We start from the raw sequence: 20113 nt of genomic DNA, 5'->3' as shown, positions 1-20113 counted from the left end.
AGGTGGTTGTAGCAAAACAGCTGATTTTATTGATGCAAAAGGTTTCTTTCAATCTGCCAAGCTTGGCTATTTCACTCCATGTTATGTGGTTTTCTTTGGATGCCCTTATATTGCTTTCTTCTGCTCCTTGCTGGCTTCCCCCTGGCTTAATTTTGGCCACTGTAAGAAAAGCAGCTTAAAGGGAAAATTTAAACTAAACTGTGGAGAGCTTGGTGGCAGACATTTGTGTACTGTGCTGTTTTATCCAAAGGGCTCAGAGCAGGTGATGGTATATGCTTAATTTTGTATTGTCACAGGGTGAGTTCACACATTCAGCACTGTGGTTAATGATAAGACAAAGGTGCCCTCCTGTGGTGAAAGAAGGGTATAAACCAGGGGTTTCAGGGACTAAAAAAATTGTGATTTTACCACATGGGGGCGCTTTTATACACACCTTAAGAAGAATGGTGCGTAATGAATATGTAAGTTAATTTTGGACTATTAGGGATGGTAAAAGGTAAAGGTAAAGGACCCCTGAACGGTTAAGTCCAGTCAAAGGCAACTATGGGGTGCGGCACTCATCTCGCTTCAGGTCAAGATGGCTGATGTTTGTCCACAGACAGCTTTCCAGGTCATGCGGCCAACATGACTAAACTGCTTCTGGCACAACAGGACATCATGACGAGTGCCACCTAGGTACTCAATTTTGTAAATGTCCGCTACTGCTCTCCATGGAGCAAATGAGGCAGCATTGGGGCTCTCCTCTTAAAATGTGAGGTTAGCTTAACATCTGTTCCAGAAAAAAAGGAAAGCATTGTTAAAGACAGAGTAATCAAGCATATACCAGAAGTAAGTCTTGCTGAAGCAGAACTAGTGTGGTTTCTGCAAGTGTAAGTTTTCTCTCATTTGCCTATTAGAGTTTTTTGAGAGTATCAACAAGCACTTGGATAGAAGTCATCCATTTGACATTATGTATTTGGGCTTTCAAAAAGCTTTTGACAAAGTATCTCACTAAAGACTTCTGAGTAAGCTTAGAAGTCATGGAATAAGAGGAGAGATTCTTTTGTGGATGAGGTTAAGAAAAAGGAAGCAGAGAGTAGGAATAAGTGTAAAGTTCTACCAATGGAAGGTAGTAGAAAGTAGAGTCCCCCAAGAAATGGTTTTGGGATGTGGTAGTTTAACTTGTTCATGGATGATCTAGAGCAGGGTTTCCCAAACTTGGGTCTCCAGCTGTTTTTGGACTACATTTCCCATCATCCCTGACCACTGGTCCTGCTAGCTAGGGATGATGGGAGTTGTAGTCCAGCAACAGCTGGAGACACAAGTTTGGGAAACCATGATCTAGAGTTGGGGTTGAATAGTGACGTAGTCAAGTTTGCTGATACCACATTTTTCAGGGTGGTTAAAACCAAATGGGATTGTGAGAAGCTCCAGAAAGATCCATCTAAACTGGGTAGTGAAATGGCAGTGAAATGAATGGGCAGTAAAATGGCAGCGGAAGTGGTAGTCACTAGTGGACTGACCAGGAGTAAGACCTGGGCTCATAGCGGTTAACTCTGATGAAGACAGCATGGTAGCAGTCATTAGCAAAGGGATTGAAAAGAAAACTGCCAATATCATAATACCATTATCCAGATCTGCGATGCAATTACACTTAAAATACTGTGTATAGTTCTGGTTGCCTCACCTCAAAAGGATACTGTAGAGCTGGAAAAGGTTCAGAAAAGGGCAAGCAAAATCACCAAGAATATGTTGGACTAGATAGGCCTAGCCTGATCCAGCAGGGATGTCCTTATGTTTATGTTCTTAGCAGGTCAAAGCTGGGAAGGTTTAGCAACACCCTTTTCTGGTCAGAAGGCATCAAAGGCATTGAGACTGGGTGTCTTTAGGCAATGCACAGATGGTGGAATGCACTCATAGATGCACTTATGCTTTCATTTGCCTTTTTAAATTGAAAACAAACCTCATTGCTGGGTGTCTTAAATTGAAGATTAATTCAGATGGGAATGAAGCATATGCTTTCAGAAACTTTGGGTTGCTTTTAATGATGAGGGAAACTGCTCTGGAAAGCGAAAAATAACCAGTCATTAACAAAAACAGAAACTTTTGCCTCCAAACCACGCTTTGCTGGGGCAGGGGGTTACATGCCCTTACTAAGGCTCATTCACATGGGCCAGACTGCGTTCTAGCATGATCTCTGAACTTTGCCTCTGAGTAATTGGCCATCTCCTTAGCTATGAGATTGTTTTCCCATTGAAGAAATGTGTAGAAGCGAGCATGTGGATAGTATTTCATGCTTTCTCATGCTTTTTTAATGGGTGTAGAGTGGGCACAGTCACTTAGAATGGAACTGCTCTTCAACTTCCCAGTAGGTATGTGGCTCGAAGGCCACTTTGTGGAGAAACAGGGGTTTTGACTTGTTTGCAGATGTCCGGTTCTTCCTAGTGGACATAAGATAGTCTGTCCTACCTTCTTCATTCTGTAGGAATGCAAGAAGCTGCCTTATGCTGCTTCAGAATATTCCATGTAGCTCAGTATTGTGTGCACCAGGGCTATGGAACTTCCAATTCAGAGGCCAAATAATGACCCTCCAGACCTCTCTAATGAGGCTTTGAGACTCTACCCAGCACATACCCCTTCCACAGGTCACACATCACATCAGCCTTGCTCCACACCCTCCTCACATGCTTTTGCATGTTCCTGAACTGCCATAGTGCCTTTTGCATGCCTGGATGGAGAGATGTGTTCATGGGAGTGTGTAAAGAAACTTCTAACCGTCTGTAGCCTATTATACAAAGGTAGGGCTCACGCCTGTTGCTCACCCCACTTTTGCCTTTGGCACACCCACCAATGGCATTAGGCCCCCATAAGGTTGTCCATGACGGAATGTGGTCCTTGGGCTCAGAAAAGGTCATGACCCCTGGTCTACATGGACTGACAAGCATCTCTCCATCCAGGCATGCAGGAGTCTTTCCCGGCCCTCACTGGAAATGCCCGGGGTTGAACTTGAGCCCTTTGGCATGCACAACATGTGTTCCACCTCTGAGCTGAGTGAGGCCCTTCACTTGTTGCTCTCTGTCTAAATTAGGGGGTTGGATAATACAGGAACACCACGGGATGTCTATATCTCTACCACGTCCTTTTACTCATCTTCTCTATGCTTAGTTGTGTGTTCAGTTATTATATTGCATTGTGGTGAAGGTCTTTGGGGTCAGGCACAATCTGGGCCTGGGAGAAAGGTGTACTTATTCTCTATATTGAAACATTTTTATATAGTGCTGTCCAATCCAATCCAAGGCAGCTTTGAACCATTCAAATCTCATCACAACCAGTGGACGTTCAAAAGCTAGAAGCTGCTATGAATAAAAACGCACTAAAAGTCTGACAGAATAGAATCTTAACGGTTCGTGCAAAAGACATCAAAGAAGGAGCCAGTCTAACTTCCTTAGGAATGAGTTCAACAATGGGGGTTCCATTACTGAAAAGAGACAGTCTTGTGCCTCTACCAATCATCTCTCTTGCTGACGGAATGTGAGCAGGGCCTGAGAACATCGGCCATAATTCACAGGCAGATTTTAATGCAGGATGATGTTGTGATTGAAGGAGAATTCTGTCTGTAGTTAGGAGAAGGTGCAGTCCCAGAGAGCAGACTGATTTTTTTGTAGAGTGCTGGTAATTGGAAATTCATGACTGTGCTCATTAAGAGGTTCTGAAATTTAACTGATCCCCTGGTCTACTGTAGAGCAGTGAGGAATACTGTAGAATGACATGAAAATTATTGAAGAATTTTATGCACCTTATTGTAGTATCTGCACAGTTTATTTCCTTTAACTAGAAGTAATGATAGCTAGCTAGCTAGCTAGATATAGACAGACAGACAGAATAACTAATTTCCATTTTATTGCGTGTATCACAATGACTTCCCCCCTCTTTCTTTCTTTGCTAAGGAGCACTTCAGTGGACAAAAACTGTAGTCTTTTTTATTCTCAATTTGAGAATATCTCTGAGAGCAGCCATGGGAGTAAGTAATATGAGCACCACTCCTCCTCTGCCTTTTTTCTTGTGGGATTAGCTTCTCAATAGCTAAGGCTGCAATCCTATGTAGACTTACCTGGGAGTGAGTAGTACTGAACTCAAGGGAGCTTACTTGAATAGACACATTCTAGGTTGCACCTTAAGATTTCTGCCCTGAAGCTCAGTATGTCTGTTGTGATTTGTTAGTCAGAAGCAGCAAATGCATTCCTACATCCTTTCCTGCTGGATAAAAGCTAAATTGTAAAAATTGTTGTTGTTTTTTGGTAGTCTATCCCATTTCATCCTAAGGTTTGGATTATGTAGCAGTAATTATATGAACAGATTAGAACAAATAAAAACTCTCAACCACACATTTCTTAGCCTCCAAAATTGGATAAATAGGATTTTTTAAAAATGCTGCTGCTTTGATCTCTTGTTACTTATTTTTGTATCTTAACTACTTCAGTGCCTATCCATTTACAAATTGATTTTTAAATATGGATTTTTTAAGGAGTTAAATGGTGTTTGACATGTGCACATATGAAAAGAAGCAAATGTTGCTTAATTCAGTTTTGATTTGTGTCAAGTGACTTACAAGCTTTTTCTTGGCAAAGAACTGGGGAGAGTAGGGCTGTGATACAGAACGCTGCTGTCTCTGACAGTTGCTTGGTGTGCTACTCTTCCCAGGCTCAGGTTGACTCTGTCCACAGACAGCATAGTAGGAGCATCTCAACAGCATAGAACATCTCATGTTCTGGAAATCATGGCTTGACATCTCTTGCTGCTTTCCCCATATTCTGCTTTGACCCTGGCGTGCAGAACCACAGCATAAAAATATGGCCAAACTAAAGATCCACATCTCTCTATGTTTTGAATATCAGGAATCCTGATTCAGGATTGTCAGTGGCTATATATGCTTTGCAAGATGCAAGACATGTTAATAGAATAAACAATCTTGGTTATTTTTCTTAGCTTCTGGTTTAGATCCAGATGATCTTGGAAGATATTAATATCTTCCCTGGATTTTTCTAGCCTCACGTCAACAACATTTGTGGCTGTCTAGAATACAAGTTTGTGAGAACCTCTGGCAGTGCATAGTTTGCTCTGTAATGTTCATGTTGGTGTGTGCCAACTTATCTAGCCCAGTTTTCTGTTCAGTCTTCAAGCTGTACTTTGGGCTGCCGTATAGCTAGCCTGTAATGAAATAATGTAGTATAGTAACTACTAGCCATGGGGAGAAGGGATTAAGGCCAAATGTAGTTTGATATTATGGCTCCTGGAAGAGTATCTTTGCATGGTAAAACAGTGTCTGAATGTGTGCAAAGTAAGCAAGCCAAAGTATTAGAAGGGAGAAACCACTCTCTTCTATCTTCTTTTGCTCCAAAGAGATGGCCCATTTGTGGGGGGGGATCCTTGGTTTTTTTGCACCAAGCCTTGCAGAAATTAGTTTTAATGGAATTTCATATGTTTTCTTCCTTCCTCAGTCTTGACCCCCCCCCCCACATACACATACATGTAAATATTTGTTTGTGTATAATGTGTCAAGTTCTTGCCCACAGACTTAGAATTTCGTGTTGCATTTCTTTCTTTGCACCTTCCAGCCTCACTTACTGTGCCAAAATTAAATTGTGTTGTAATTTGGTTTTAATATCAGAGACATCTGTAATATTTAGAGTGCCTGGGTTTAGACTGGTATTTGAGCTCCTTTTGTGTTAAAAGAACTAGAACTTTGTATATGGAGCTTTACCTGGCCACAGACAAGGGAGACGAAGCCTGCACCGTCTCACACCGTTGCAGGGCAAAGACAATTTCAGATGCAGACAACAACATTTTATAATAAAAGGGCATTTTTATTTAAATGGAACCCGAGAGGAAATCTACCCCCAGGTTACAATTATTATCATTACATGGATTAAAGTACTACCAAAATAGCTAGATGCTTCATTCTCCCAAGCACATCTGCCCTTCTCAAGGAGAAAAAAAGGCAGGGAGATGGTTCATTTAAGCGCAGAGCGGAGCGGAGCTGGCTTGTTGTAATTACACTAGGTGCATGAATAATCTAATGCATTCCTGAATTTGATTATTTACAGCCGCTTTTGGGGCAGGGGTGGGTGGGGAGAAACAAAGTTAACTTTTAATGGCTATATTAAGTTATATAAAAAGGTACACTAACCACAGCAGTGTTCTTGTCTATCTAATCCAGTTATCTGAATTGGCCAGCCATAGGTTAATTGTGCATTTAAAAAACATAACACAACATCAGCACTGTGTCTAGAATAGCATCCTTTTTAACCCTGTCTGGGATCAAACTCCTCTTTGCTGTGATGACAGCAAAATAAATAATTTGCCCTTCTCAAGTCTAACCCAAGGATAATTTTCTGGCACCGATTTTTGCTTTCTGTCACAGTGATCCGAAAGCACAGGATGCCCGAGCTATTAGAATTTTATTGTAGATACGAAGAATTCAATCTAGGGAAAAGGTTCCTCATTAAAAGCAAACCCAGAACAAGGTGCTCTTAAGGGGCAGGCAGTGTGTCTAGTAATACCAAGCAGTTTTGTTAAGCTGATTCAAGCAGAAGACTGACTCTTACAGTTTCTGACACTTACGTGGCTGACTGCACATATCCAAAAGGGCGAGGTGGTCATCTGGAGCAGGGCTTGTGACCTCTGCAAATGGAGCAATTGCTTCAGTTTTTAGCCATGCTATGACTTGTTCCAAGAAGCCTAGAAGTAAGTTGAAAAGTATGGGCTCGGGAACCTACTTTCCAAATTAATATTAGAAGCAGTAGCTGACTAAAGCAGTTAAAAAGTAAGAAATGGGCCCCTCTTTGGTCCAGCAAGGGCACTCTTTCTTCTCCAGAAATAAAAACAGGCTTGCTTATATAGCAAATGTTTATTCTCTGAAAGTCAAAGCCATTACACAATCTTGTATTCCACAGCAGTTTTCCAAAGGGGGATGGTACTCTCTGCTACAAGTTACTGTCTCTACTACTGAGCAGGCTATAGTCATCTGGGATGTGTAAAGAGCATTCAATTCTTTTTTGCCAAAAGATGGTTGCTTCTGTTGTGCATAATAAATGGATTCTGGGACGGTCAGACTAGAATTGTTAGAAGAAAAGGCCTCCATCATTTCTAGGGGAGATGAAGGAAATTAAGAATAAACCACAGTAGTCCATCCAAGGGGAGATGAAGAGAATTCCTCTGTGCTTTTCAGTGAGGAGATGCTTTGTAAATATATATTGTCTTCCCTCTCCCTCCCACAATGGATATGGGATTTGACCCCACTCCTTCCCCACTCTCCACCTTGGCTGCATCCTTCCTGTGCATTGCTTCCTATCCATCTGCCGGTGTCTGTTCTCGTTCCTCGTAGGACATGATGAGAGGATCTGAAAAGACTGAGCTGATTGATTCACTGTCCAGCTTGAGCTGTAAGAGTCTGGGGCTTTTAGCTTCTGGAAAGTCCTCGCTGACGGCCAACCTGACCTTGCCATTCTGGGCTTCCTTGATGGGCTCTAGGAAAACAACGTGCTTGTTTGCGCTGATCTTGCGATTTGGCCCATCTGTGGCTGGCGGGGTGGTACTAAGGATGGACGATTGGGCACTGCAGTCTGGAGGGGGGCTTGCGGGCTTCTTGAAGCACTTGGAGCAGCGACATGGTGTGAGGTACAAGTACATGAGGACAAGTACCAGAGTTACAACACACCCTAAGAGGGTTGTGAGGCCGGTATTGAAAGACTCGGGTGGTTTGGGGTATTGAAATGTGATGTTGACTTCAAATGTCTGGTTGATCTGTTGGAGCTCGTTGATGGCTATGCACACATACACACCGGAATGGGAACGGTTACCCTTTCTGATCAATAGGCTTCCATTTCTGAAAGGTTGATGCTCCTGATTACTGTGCTCAGGGTACATGAATAATTCATGTCTAGGAGAGATCCATCTGTAGTTTGTGGCATTGTCATTATGGAGGCTCGTGTTGCAGTCTATTACCAAGGATTCTCCCACTTGGCAGAGGATTTGGGGAATGTCAAATTGGTTCCAGGAGCAATCTCCAATATACTTGTTGTAATTGAAGGTGTTAACTAAGGAACGTGGCACATTGGGGAAAGCTTTGCAGGTGTGCTCCTCTACAAAATCCTCCGCAGAACTGAAACCGCGGTGCTTCCATTCCTGGAGCATCAGATGAAGAGAGCAGTCACATATCACAGGGTTGTTGTGAAGGTACAAGCCATTTTTTATGTACCCAGGCAAAGTTGCTATTACTTGAACAGGAATGCTGCTTAGGTTGTTAGCAGACAGATCCAGGGTTCTCAGGTATGGGTGTTCAAGTCTTTGAATGGACTCAAATGGAAATTTTGTTAGCCTGTTCCAACTCAGGTAGACTTTTTGCAATCTGATTAACTTGACAAAAGCATTTTGATCGACTTGTACAATCTTGTTGTTGTATAGCAAGAGCTCCTCCAACTTCACAAGGCCATCAAAGTAGTACTTCTCCACAGTGCTCAGGTAGTTGGAAGACATGTCCAGGTGTAAAATGTAAGTGGCATTGTGGAACACTTGCCGGGTGATATTGTGGATCTTGTTGTGGCTGATCCTGAGGGTCTGGAGACGTGGTAAGGCAGCCAGCCAGTAGTCATTAAGCTGAGTAATGTTATTGTAGCTGAGGTCCAAGGTAGTGGTTGTGGGAAGCAGGGTGCTGGGGACCTGTTCAAGATCCTTCTTGGCACAACTCATGAGATCAGCAGTACAAATGCAAACTTCAGGACATCTTCTGAGAGTGCAGTTGTTTAAGGTGCTGACTTGAATGCACAGGACAAAGAAAACTAACAGCTTTCCAAGCAGTTTCCAAATAAATAAAGCCAAGGTCAGTACATTCATCATGTAACAGTGGAGATCACCCTGGCTTGTCACTAGCATGGAAATAAGTTCTCAAAGTCAAATTCACACTGAGTATAATCCTCTTGCAAGACACTGATGTGTGAAAGGGCAACAGTAGAATGAATCGGTAAAATCAGATGGTGCCTAAAGACTCTGAATTATGCTCCTTAAAATATTGGGTTGTCTCACTCAGAATAAACAGGCATTTAAGAAATATGCTGTAATCAAAGGCCAGCATGTAACTGCTGTTCTGCATGCCTCTCTTGGTAGTTGTAGAAACTGGCAGGAGTCTGTGTGCATGTATTGCCTCAAATAATTTCAAAAACAAGGTATGTCTATATAGATCATCTTGAGCTCTGATTCAAAAGCCTTGAGCATGTTTACAGGATTTGCCTCTAAAGTGTCTCTCTCCAAATAACCCAACCTTGCATCTATTTGAGGCTGCTCCTTCAGTAACATTGGTCCAGGGAGAAGCTGGATCCATTTTTTTTGCTTTGCCAAGTCAAGTGTCCTTAGATCCCAAAGTTTCCATTAGTGGATCCTTATCTTGAGGCTAAGCAACTCCAGTACAGATTCATCATAAAAGGGCCAATACGAGCCCATTTCTTCACCTCTGTAATCTCATATAGAAACGCCAAAGAAAGCAGCTCTTACCCGGATATCTTCCTTTCTGGGTTATATTGAGCAGCATCACTCTTTCCTGCCGGTTGTTTCATCTTTCAGCCGACAGCACTGTATGCAAACACTTTCACCCTCTTCTGCTCCTATTTACAAGCTGCCTGTGAACACTGAAGGGTAAGCTTTGTGGACCAAGAAGAAATCCTATTGGCTTGTGTAAGAGGGAGTGGTGATAAGAAGAGAGGGGAAGGGGAGGACAGTAGTGAAGGGGGTTTTTTTTCTGAATGGCATGTAGTTTCTTTGTTGTGCCATGTGGGGGCAGAAAAATCCTGCACAGCTATCCTTGGACTGGGTATCAGAGTGGCACATGAGAGCTGCAGCAATTTGCGCCAGCAGCACTATTACAAGGGGAGATAAAGAAGCAGGCTTAGTAAAAGGAGGGGGTGGGTCTTGCGAAGCAGCCCAAGCTCCTCCGCTGTTTACAGTTTCTCAGTGCATCTATGTAAGTCTTTGCAATTTTGTAATCTTTGGATCTTGGTTGAATTATTTTTATTTTTTTAGGGGTAGGCATGGAAGAATAGATCACACCGTAGCACCAAAGGACCACAACCAAGATTGTGACCCTATTTGTTCTGGATAGTTTGCCCCCCAAGGGTTAGTCATTTTTGTCTGTCTAGAACTTCACACATTATATTTGTGATACATGTGATCGTAGTTTCTTTGTGACCTTCATGACAACCTCTGTGATTAGGCCTCTTAACTAAAAATATAGTTTAAAAAAAACCTTATGTCAGCATCACAGACTTTCAGTGTATGCACACCTGAAAGCTTGCGTTTTAATACCCAAAGCACAGCATAATGTATAAATACACATTCATACTAGAATGTAGATTTTGGCTGAAACTTAGGAGAACCTTCTGAATGGTAATAGCCATTCAGCAATGGAACAGACTAACGAAGGTGGAGGTAACTAAGCAGAGACTGGATCTGCCAGATATGCAGATATTGTATTGACCAGTGGGGTGCTCTTCCAACCAGCAACAGCTGCCGGGGCTGTGAAAGCACCTTCCTAGCAGCAGCATTGCTGCTGCTTCCCACAACAGGGCAGGGCAGGGCAGTGGCAAGCTTGGGACTCTCTGTCCCCGTCAGCAGCAGTGCTGCCTCCGTCAGGAGGCTGTGTCCACCCTGCCAGCCACTTCAGCTTCCAACTCCTTGATTCTGTGAAAGCAAATTGAGCTTGAGGCTTCTGTTTTCATTGCGACTGGTGTGTTTGAGTCTTTCAGCCTTTTGAAGTTAACAAGTGACTCCCCTGGCACCATTCTGAAATTTTCCTCACTGTGGTCCTCCCCAGGATATGGTGTCCTCAGGGAAGGCTTATGGCTGGAAGCAGTGACATCCTTTCTGTTGCTATGCCAGATTATCACCTCGCTCTGTTTCTCCAACCTTCATCCTTTGTTGTTACCTTGGCTTTAGTGAATTCGGACAAGCAGTGTACAACCTCATTATCCTTGCAGTATGCTTCTGTAGTGGTATACAACCACACTTTCTGTCACTGCCAAATCCCTGATAGCAGTACTGTAGAGTGTTAGGCTTTGAATTCGATCAGTGCTATCTTTACACTTTGGGGTGAAGTCATGCATTATAATTTGCTTGGCTGTACTAGATCAAACAGACCTGTTCCATGCCATCACAGGTCCTTTTGATTATCCAGCTTGTCAGTTTATCTCATTTTTCAGTTTTTCTGCATAAGGAAACTGATCATAGAATCATAGAGTTGGAAGGGACCCCTGAGGAAGGATGATCTAGTCCACCCCCTGCAGTGCAGGACTATGCAACTGTACTGTAGGGGAATCAAACCTACAACCCTGGTGTTATCAACACTATGCTCTAACCAACTTAGCTATGTTCTATGAACGGGTGGAGAGGGTGGCGGAATTCAGGTTTTTGGGAGTAACTATCGATCAGGGCATGACTTGGAGCGCAAATACCACTGCTCTGGTGAAGAAGGCCCAGCAGAGAATTTATTTCCTCAGACTTTTAAAGAAGAACAATCTGAGTGAGAGACTGCTGGTGTCCTTCTACCGAGGCTCCATAGAGAGCATTCTTACATACTGTATTTGTGCTTGGTTCTCCAGTTGTACAGCTAGGGAGAGGAAGGTGCTCCAGAAGGTCATAACCACAGCCCAAAGGATTATTGGTCATCCTCTCCCATCTTTGGAAGAACTGTACGGTTCCCGTTGTCTTAGGAAAGCAAATAACATCCTGCAGGATTCATCTCACCCGGGACACAGTCTGTTTGCACTACTGCCTTCTGGCAGGAGATATAGAAACATCAAGTCAAGGACAAATAGACTGAAAAACAGTTTCTATCCAAGAGCTGTGGCCTTTTTGAATGCTGTAACTCGATAGTGTGACCTGGGAGTTTGATGGGTGTTGGTGTGGGTGTGGCTGGAATGTGGTTTGTTTGGTTGTTGTTGTTGTTTTGCTTTTGTTGTTTTTAAGGGATGGCATCCAATTTCGTTGCACTTGTGCAATGTTGCACTTGTGTAATGACAATAAAGAATCTATTCTATTCTATTCTATTCTATTCTATTCTATTCTATACAGCAAATCATTGTCCTTGAGCAGATGTGCAGCAACCTTAGACCCTCCAGTTGTTGCTGAACTACAACTCGCATCATCCCTGGCCATGCTTGCTGAGGATGGTGGGAATTGTAGTTCAGCAACATCTGGAGGGCCAAAGATTCCTCACACCTAGGGTTACCATATTTCAAAAAGCGAAAATCCAGGCACAAAAGTTGAGCAACATTCAAAATGCCAGCATTAAAAAACAGTTGACTCTCCATTCAGATTTTGCCCCTTCTCCATTTTCATTTTCTGTGTGTGCTGATGCAATTATTATTGGCTGTTTATTGTGTGGATGATCTTGCTAAGGTGTTAGCAAGTGTTGTTCCTGTGGAGGAAGCAAATGTGTGTGAGAGAGAGGGGGAGGGAAGAATTGGGAGAATGAGAGAATTCTCAAGGGCAGATGCATAGATGTCAGAAGCCAGATCAAACTCCTTACAACCATTGTCTTTTTTTAGTCTGTGCTGTATGTCAGTATCTACATAATTGGTGAGGCACAGGTTATTGATTTTCCTCCCTTCATCGCTATTTACATATTTGACATTTGTTGAGGCTTTTATACTTTTGGTATTGATTTACTTGACTATCTTGGATTTTCATCACTTCATGGTTACCTGTGGCTGAACCAATAGTGTGACCTCAACTTGCATCCTTTGAACTGGAGGCTGCATTGGTGCCATCAGCCATCAGGTGAGACTGTTGGACTGTTGGTCCAACTGCAATAAGTGATCTCTGATCAAAGCAGAGGCAGAGGTGACTGAGATTTTTCCAGTAATTCCAACTCTGTAGAAACACAGTTTGCTCTCCTCAATGGACAGAGGGCAAGAGAGAGACTGCATGCCACTGACTTACCCTTTGCCCCTGAACAGATGCTCAAAGTTGACCAGGCATGTCTGTAGAGTAATTGCTGGGGCAGAGAGAGCAGCAGCTGGAGGGCAATTTCCTGGGAGATCCAGGCTGCTTTATTTGAGGAAAGTGAAAATCAAAGCAGAATAATTGGTTTCCATTAGTACAGCAAATGACTAATTTGGCTGCAGCAGCTGCAGGACGTAGTGGGTGCTTAACCCTCTATTTTACAAGTTGCAAGGGAGATGTTTTGGGGAAAATATTTGCCAGATGCTTCCCTATGTAAAGCTGCTTGCATGTTTTTGTGCAGCTGCTTTTAAATGTGCAATCAGAGATCCCTACTGCATATCTTAAGTGACCCCTTATTGCTGAGTGGCCTGTCTCCCCCCCTCCTAGCTTATTCCTCTGTCTCTTCCAGAGGTGAAATACTCCTGAATCAGCGTGGCTATGTGTTCTGTTTACAGAGGATAGCCTCTATTTGAAGTCATCCTCCGTTTAAAGGGCTCTCAATTCAAAGTCCAATTTAAAGATAAAGAACCATGAAAGAGGAGAGCAGGAGAGGCCTTGATGTTGCCCACCAGCAGTTAGCGCCTGGACAGCAGACTGAGCAGGCACACAAGTCCTTCTTCTCTCCATTATGGTGAGATTAGGTGTATTATACTGGCATCCCCCAACTTACATGTGTTCTACTTGTGTGTGACTGTGTATATGTGCAGCACAAGAAAGTAATTAATTCATTCAATTCATACCTAGAAGTGGCGAGAGCTGGAGAGTCCTCTCGGCTCCTGAGGAAGCCCCAAAGAGACCAGAGGCACAGCAGGGCTCAGCTTCTCCACTTAACAGCTGGTGTGTGGGGTAGTGCAGCAGCAGCAGCAGCTTTCCCATGCATCCTCTAGCCTCCTGCCAGCCCCAGAGCTTCAGTTCTTTGGAAAACGTGCAGTATTTTTGGTATGAATTAAAGAGAAAGCATTTAAAGGGTGTTTAGAGGGTGCTTCCCTCTTTACACAATTTCACTTACGGGTGCAGGGGCCTGGGATATAACCCCTGCAAAAGTAGGAAGTTCTGTATGTCTGTTTAAATTTTAGTAGCTATTTCTGATGTTGCAGCTATACATATAAATTAGTATATGTGATTTTTATGCAAGTCTTTTTCTTTGAAACATTAATCTTTTGAAACCTGCCTCTTACTTGTAATGCAAGATTGGCTTTCTTTTGGTGAAGCTGGGACCATGTTTTTTTTAAAAAAACCTTTAAATTCATTTTCAAATAGAGGGATGCCTTTATACGTATTCATTTTCTCTGTAACAATAGTACAATTAAGATGTATATCCTACATTTAAACTGATGGAAAAGTAACATACCTTCCTCCCCCCCAACAGAAAACTAACAAAAATTTATGTGTGTGAGCCAAAAAATGAAAGATATAGCATCTAATTCATGTGAAGTAAGAACCCTGAGGAAACAGTGCATTCATTAACAACCACTACATATGCTAAAGGGATCATGATTTAAACATCTAAATAGTTCTAAATGCATGTGGTTGGGAACCAACACACTCTGCTTTTAAGTGATATGCATCAATTTTAAGTGATCTGCATAAAGCTGGTGTGGCAAGTGCATGGTAAATTGACTGCATCCAAGCAAGTGCCCTAAACTTATTCCGAATTGCCAAATGAGTTGAATGCTTCTAATGCAAAGATTTTGGGTTAATCAAAAACCTTTGAGTGCACTACTCTAGCTTGTATATGGGGTTGCCATTTAATGGCCAGTGTTTTTCCACTCTCAGCAAGAATCAGTAGTGACTGCTGCATTTTTATAAGATAAGTTCAGGATGTGTGAGATAATTGCCTTTTCATTGTTAAAAAGGAAGATATTTTCTTGGTAACTTTCCATGGTGACATTACTATTGGCTGTTAGTCATGCCTTGAGCTGTGCTCCTGACAAATTACTGAACGACAGTGTTTCTCAGGGCTCCGATTTAGGCCTGATGTAGTCTGCAATCTGTAAGAACTATGCTACTTTAGCTTTTGTTTTGCAACCCAAAATGTAATGACCTTGAGCTGTCTTGCTCATCTTTGCCGTTGGAACAATAGGACTGTACTGACACATCTCTTAAAGGTGACACGTTTTCTTGAAGGTCTGAAAAGGGAAAGGAAGTGAACTTTGCAGCCAAGAGAGATGGCTTCTTAGGAGTTAATGGTGCAGGCTTCTTAGTCATTTCTGCAATCCCATCCAATAGAAATTAGGCTGGCACTCTGTCACTTCTACAAGACTCCCTTTTCCCTCTTAACTTCAGAGTTGTGCCTAATCCCACTGATCATATGACTCAAGCAGTATATTAAGGCAGTGTACTCTTATTCCAGAAGTGAGGAATCTTTTTCAGCCTGAGGGCCACATTCCTTTCTGGAAAACCTTCTGAAGGCCACATGCCAGTGATGGGTAGGGACGGGGCAAAAATGGACAGAGCAATGAATGTGTTTGTGCCCTTTTTACAGTAGGCTACTTTCTACAGACACACACAACCCTCTCTGTCCTCCATCCAGACAAGTTAAGAGGCATTATCAGAGTACAAGGACACATTCCAACCAGACAAAAACACTCTGAGTGAGCGGGTAGCCTGGGGAGAATTATTGGGGACAGAGAGAGCAGCCTAGACTAGGGCTGTGCTTGACCCTTAGACCTGAGATTCCCTGTCTCTGTGCTATGCCATTGTTCTTCAACTCATGAGCCACAACTGGGTCTGATAGAAGGTGGATCACGCCAATGGTAACTAAGAGACAAGCTGCAAATGGACTTTTAAAGGGGGTTCCCCATTCTTCAGGTTGAAATGAAAGGCCTCTCCTGGATCTGAAAAAGGAAAGGCTACTCTGGACAGACGGCACTTTTCATGAAAATGTTGAATGAAAGAGAGTGATACAGTAACTTAGGGCTGCCATACACCTGGATTTTCCCAGACATTACTGGGATTTCAAAGGTGGAATTGATGTCTGAAAGGAGGCGCTTTGTCCTGGATCTTAGGCAAGTCAATCGAAACAAAAAACTACTCATCAACTTTCTTGAATTGTGATTCCAGAGTGTGTGCATATGCCCTGAAGTGAGCTGTAAATTAATTGATTTCTCCTCTCTGATCTTGAAGTGGTGTATTTTCCAGGGAAGGGAAGTGTTGTTGAGACCCAGTGTCAAACATACTTCTCCACAAAATGGATGATGCAAAGCAGCAAAACTTTTACAAGAACTGAGCTGTTCGTAATCCTTTATCTATATATCCAACAGTATGTGAAGTCAGACCTGGTTAGGCCCATGAACTTTACATTGAGCTAAAATCGTCATCTGAGATGATGCAGATTTAAGCATTTAATTGAACAAAAATATCCAGTTCTCTCTGAGAGCAAGTGGGGATTCACGTGATTGAATTTTCCTTTGTTCATGAAAAAAAAATCCCTTCACCTAGAAAACTAGCATGTCAGGAAGAAGGCCTCTGGTCTGGTCTTCTCTCTGGCATGCTCATTTTCTATGTGTAGGGAGCATCCCAGCATGTGAGCCTCCAAATGCACTGTGAACTGGTACAAGTGAGACACATGTTTACCACTTCAGTGAGAGCTAGGTCACTGCTATGTGGCAGGCTGAGCAGGAAGAGTAATTCAATTAATATCAAATTAGTTTTAGCCATCAGGAAGTGATCTGTGGGTTGTAATTCCATTAGGCCTAACATGCTTAAATTGGACTTTCCTCTCACAGTTTTTTTCAAGCTATGCAAAGCTTTTCAGTCTCAGCAGCTGGAGAAGACAACACAAAACCCATTAGCAAAATACAACATGACCATTAAAGCATCAGACGTTTTCTGGAACGATATAAGATTCCTCAGTAGAAATAGTCAAAATTCAACACAGAACATTGGGTTAGCTCAACCATCCATTTCTTTGAGGTCTTTGGAATTGCCTGTGTCTGGATTTGCACTTTGGTATTGTATCATACATGTATGTGGCGGTAGACATGCCACATACAGTCTTTTACAGGGCCACTTTGTTTTTTGCTGATTTCCCTATAACAAACACAAGTCCTGAACACTCTCCTGGAGAAGGTCACCTGAAGCCCCTTTCTCCACGGCATGTGCAGCCTCCTTTCCAGGTGAGCAGTCTCCCCATCTCACAGCAGAGTCCTCAAGACAGTTATGGCACCATTGTGTGCCCCACAGGTTGAATGAAGCAGGAGGCCTGACTCTTGAAACAGTTCAGTTCAAAGTGCTCTGGCTGCTCTCCCTGGTATTGGTAAGAGACTTGCGCAGGTCTTCAAATGAGTGGTGTTTTGGCAGCACCCTGACTGTGTGTTAATTCCTTTCTCGGCAAGGGAACGGCCTTCCTCACTTTATGAGTAGGAAAGCTAATAGTGCTCTAAAGCAATTCGGTCCCCTGCTTCTCTACACCCAAGTGCTGCATTGCTGAGCAGTCTGGATCATTCTGCCCTTGACAAACCACTCACAAAGGCCCTTTCTGAATGTTGACTTAGTCTTCCTTTGGAGGAAAGGGGTGCCAGACAGCAGTAGTCCCCACTGGCAGCTTTGCACAGCCATAAAGTTAAGTGTACAGTAGAAACAAATGCATGTTCCTTGGAAATGCACTGGCTGCATTCCAGGAAGCAGGCTCACTGCTTCTTACAAGGATGGAAAGTGCTGCTTTGTATCTGTAACCAATCCCTGTATTCTGATGTGGTCCAACAGTGACCCACAGAGCAGGCTGGGCAACTAGCAGCCCCAGGTCCGCATAGGACAAGGAGGGAGGAAAATGGGGGAAGAGGGAGCTGTGGATAAAGAGAAAGCGAGACAAGGGAGTAGCAGTGAGAGAGACAAGAGTGTCAGCATCGCCCTTGAGCCAGTGCCACCAACTGGACTCATACACTTCAGCCCCGACTGGGCCAGGTGAGCTGGGTAGCACTTCCAGAGACCACCTTCTGCACAGGAACTGGTCAAAGTGCTGTGGACTCACAGCTTAGAGTTGTGAGCACCGGATTCACTCCAACAAGAAGACAGTCGTCGCACAGCAGAGTATAGCAGAGCATAAACGACTCGGAGAGCAGCTCTGTAGAATATCTTCTTTATTCTATCTACAACTATAATACACAACTATATACAGAGCTAAATGAGGTCTAAGCATAAATGAATGCTAAACTGCACTGAGTGTCTGCAGCTGCTCTTAGCAGCAACCTTATCTCTACACACGATCTCTAACACTCAGTCTCTCTCTCTCCGACACACTGACTGACTGACTCTTTGATGTGGTGCTGGAGCAGAATAAGTAGAGAGCAGAACACTGCCCCTCCTCTCTGGAAAATCACCAGACTCATCAGGAGATTCTTGGATATGGGAGGGGTGAAATCTCCTCAAAGAGTGTGAACCACTCCAAAAGTGCATCAGCACAGTGTCCCGTAAACCCCAGTTTCAAATCAGTGGACTTCAGGAAATTATGTGACTTTAATTCTGCTATTTGGTATGTTGAGGGTAGGAAGGGCCCAGTGTGTTTCTCTGTACAGTGCTAGCGCAGTTCATGCTTTCAAATTATCACAATAGCTCCAAGAGTTTATACTGGATTACCAGGAAACGCTGCCCATTCTGCTTCTGGCTGCCATGTGCTTAGCATTGAACCGTACATATTCACTAAAAATGGAGGGCAGGAGAAAGGCAGGGCCAGGATGTTGCTGCATATCTGAAATCTGGGCATTGAGTGGGACACCAGAAAAGGGTATTGTACAATTGTATGCAAATAGACAATTGAGATGACAAGGACCCCTGCATGGTCGAGGTGTCCTCACATAAAATGCCTTTCCATGTACATGCATAGGTGTGCCTTTGCAGAATCCCACTCAATGTGCAAGTGTCAGAGGTATAGCAACATCAGGGGCAGGGATAGGAGAACACAGCACCATCTCCCTTTATGTGTATGCATGGAGGCACACGTGAGGAGGGCAATTGTGCCTTCTGATTTTAATCATTTGAGATTCCACTTTTATGTTCTCACATTTCTCTCTTATGAGGTTGGTAGCTGTTTTAATAGTTCTGTGCAGGGCTGCATAATACTTCCCATAAATTTCATCTCTTCAGTTCTTTGTACTATTGGCCCGCTTGTCTTGTTGTGACTGCTTCATTTGCTGATTGTGGGAGCTACAAGTAATGAGACATATCTTCTAATGCTTTGTGATGAACAAAGGTTTGCTTTCAGTTAGGGAACATGAAAAATCGAGCTTTTTAACAAGTAATTTTTATTAAATTCTTATTGTAATAATACAAATCTATAAGAAGAAGAAGACCAACAAGGAACAAAAAAAGCTAATCACAAGAAATTAATCTTTGTGAGTGTGTGTGTGTTTATGTAAAAAACTGGCAGAAACATAACTCCTGTTGCAAATGATATGTTCCATCATGAACATAACATTTCGTGTACCATCATGAAATTTGAGGGTTTAAGTATTCTGTAAGACTTCTTAATCCAGCTATTGTGTTCACCTGTTAAGACAGTTCTTACCATATTTAATCTTCTTTGAATGGAAAGAGTAGGAGGAAGTAATTAAAAGTTCTGAATGGTCATTTTGATAAAAGATTATATTATTAAGCTGCAATTCTACATGTATTTGGTGAGTGGTAAGTCAAAATGGCTGCAAGAATGTAGCAGAAACCCCAACTAATTAGTGAGAAATAATACATCACAGCTGATCCAGTGTAAATAAGGTGTCATAGTCATTACTTTAAATTCATAATTAGTAGTCAGTGTAGATAAGAGCCTTCTTGAATCATTACAGCAACTGGACTCTCAACATGATCAAGTGTTTATGGCAACAAGATAACAAATGTGGTGAGGGAAGTTATTCTTTCGTTTGTTTGTTTTTTAAAATTGTGTGTTTTTATGCTGTAGTGTAAAGCATCCTGTGATCCTGTGATGAAGGGCAGTGTATGAATTAAATAAATAAATAAATAAATAAAAATCCTTTTTCAGACTGAGGGTTGGTTTTTTTAATGGTGGAATTCATAAAGTATAACTTTAAATGCCTGAGAATTTGTTTTTAATTATTTTGCTCCTTCAGGACAGCCGCTTTCTCTCCTCTCAAATGTGCTTGTTTATAAACAGACAACCTGGCGTCAGCATGAAAATAAATCCTAATCATAT

At 42.6% G+C, this 20113-nt stretch overlaps 2 protein-coding genes across 6 annotated transcripts in view; one reads left to right on the top strand and one right to left on the bottom strand.

Moving 5' to 3' along the window:
- Window positions 1–20113, top strand: part of RNF123 (ring finger protein 123) — an 89309-nt gene that overhangs the window by 58529 nt on the left and 10667 nt on the right. The window lies entirely within an intron of this gene.
- On the bottom strand, window positions 3818–9659 carry AMIGO3 (adhesion molecule with Ig like domain 3). Its single transcript, XM_028718590.2, has one exon. It carries the CDS (start codon window positions 8908–8910, stop codon window positions 7327–7329), a length of 1584 nt encoding a protein of 527 aa, XP_028574423.2. The 5' UTR covers window positions 8911–9659; the 3' UTR covers window positions 3818–7326.

Source organism: Podarcis muralis, chromosome 2 (genome assembly GCF_964188315.1).
Source record: "Podarcis muralis chromosome 2, rPodMur119.hap1.1, whole genome shotgun sequence".
NCBI lineage: Eukaryota > Metazoa > Chordata > Lepidosauria > Squamata > Lacertidae > Podarcis > Podarcis muralis.
This window is presented reverse-complemented; position numbering and strand designations above follow the sequence as displayed.

Excerpts from the sequence above, each read along its gene's own strand:
- AMIGO3 (XM_028718590.2), bottom strand. The coding sequence starts at position 8,910 with ATGCTAGTGACAAGCCAGGGTGATCTCCACTGTTACATGATGAATGTA.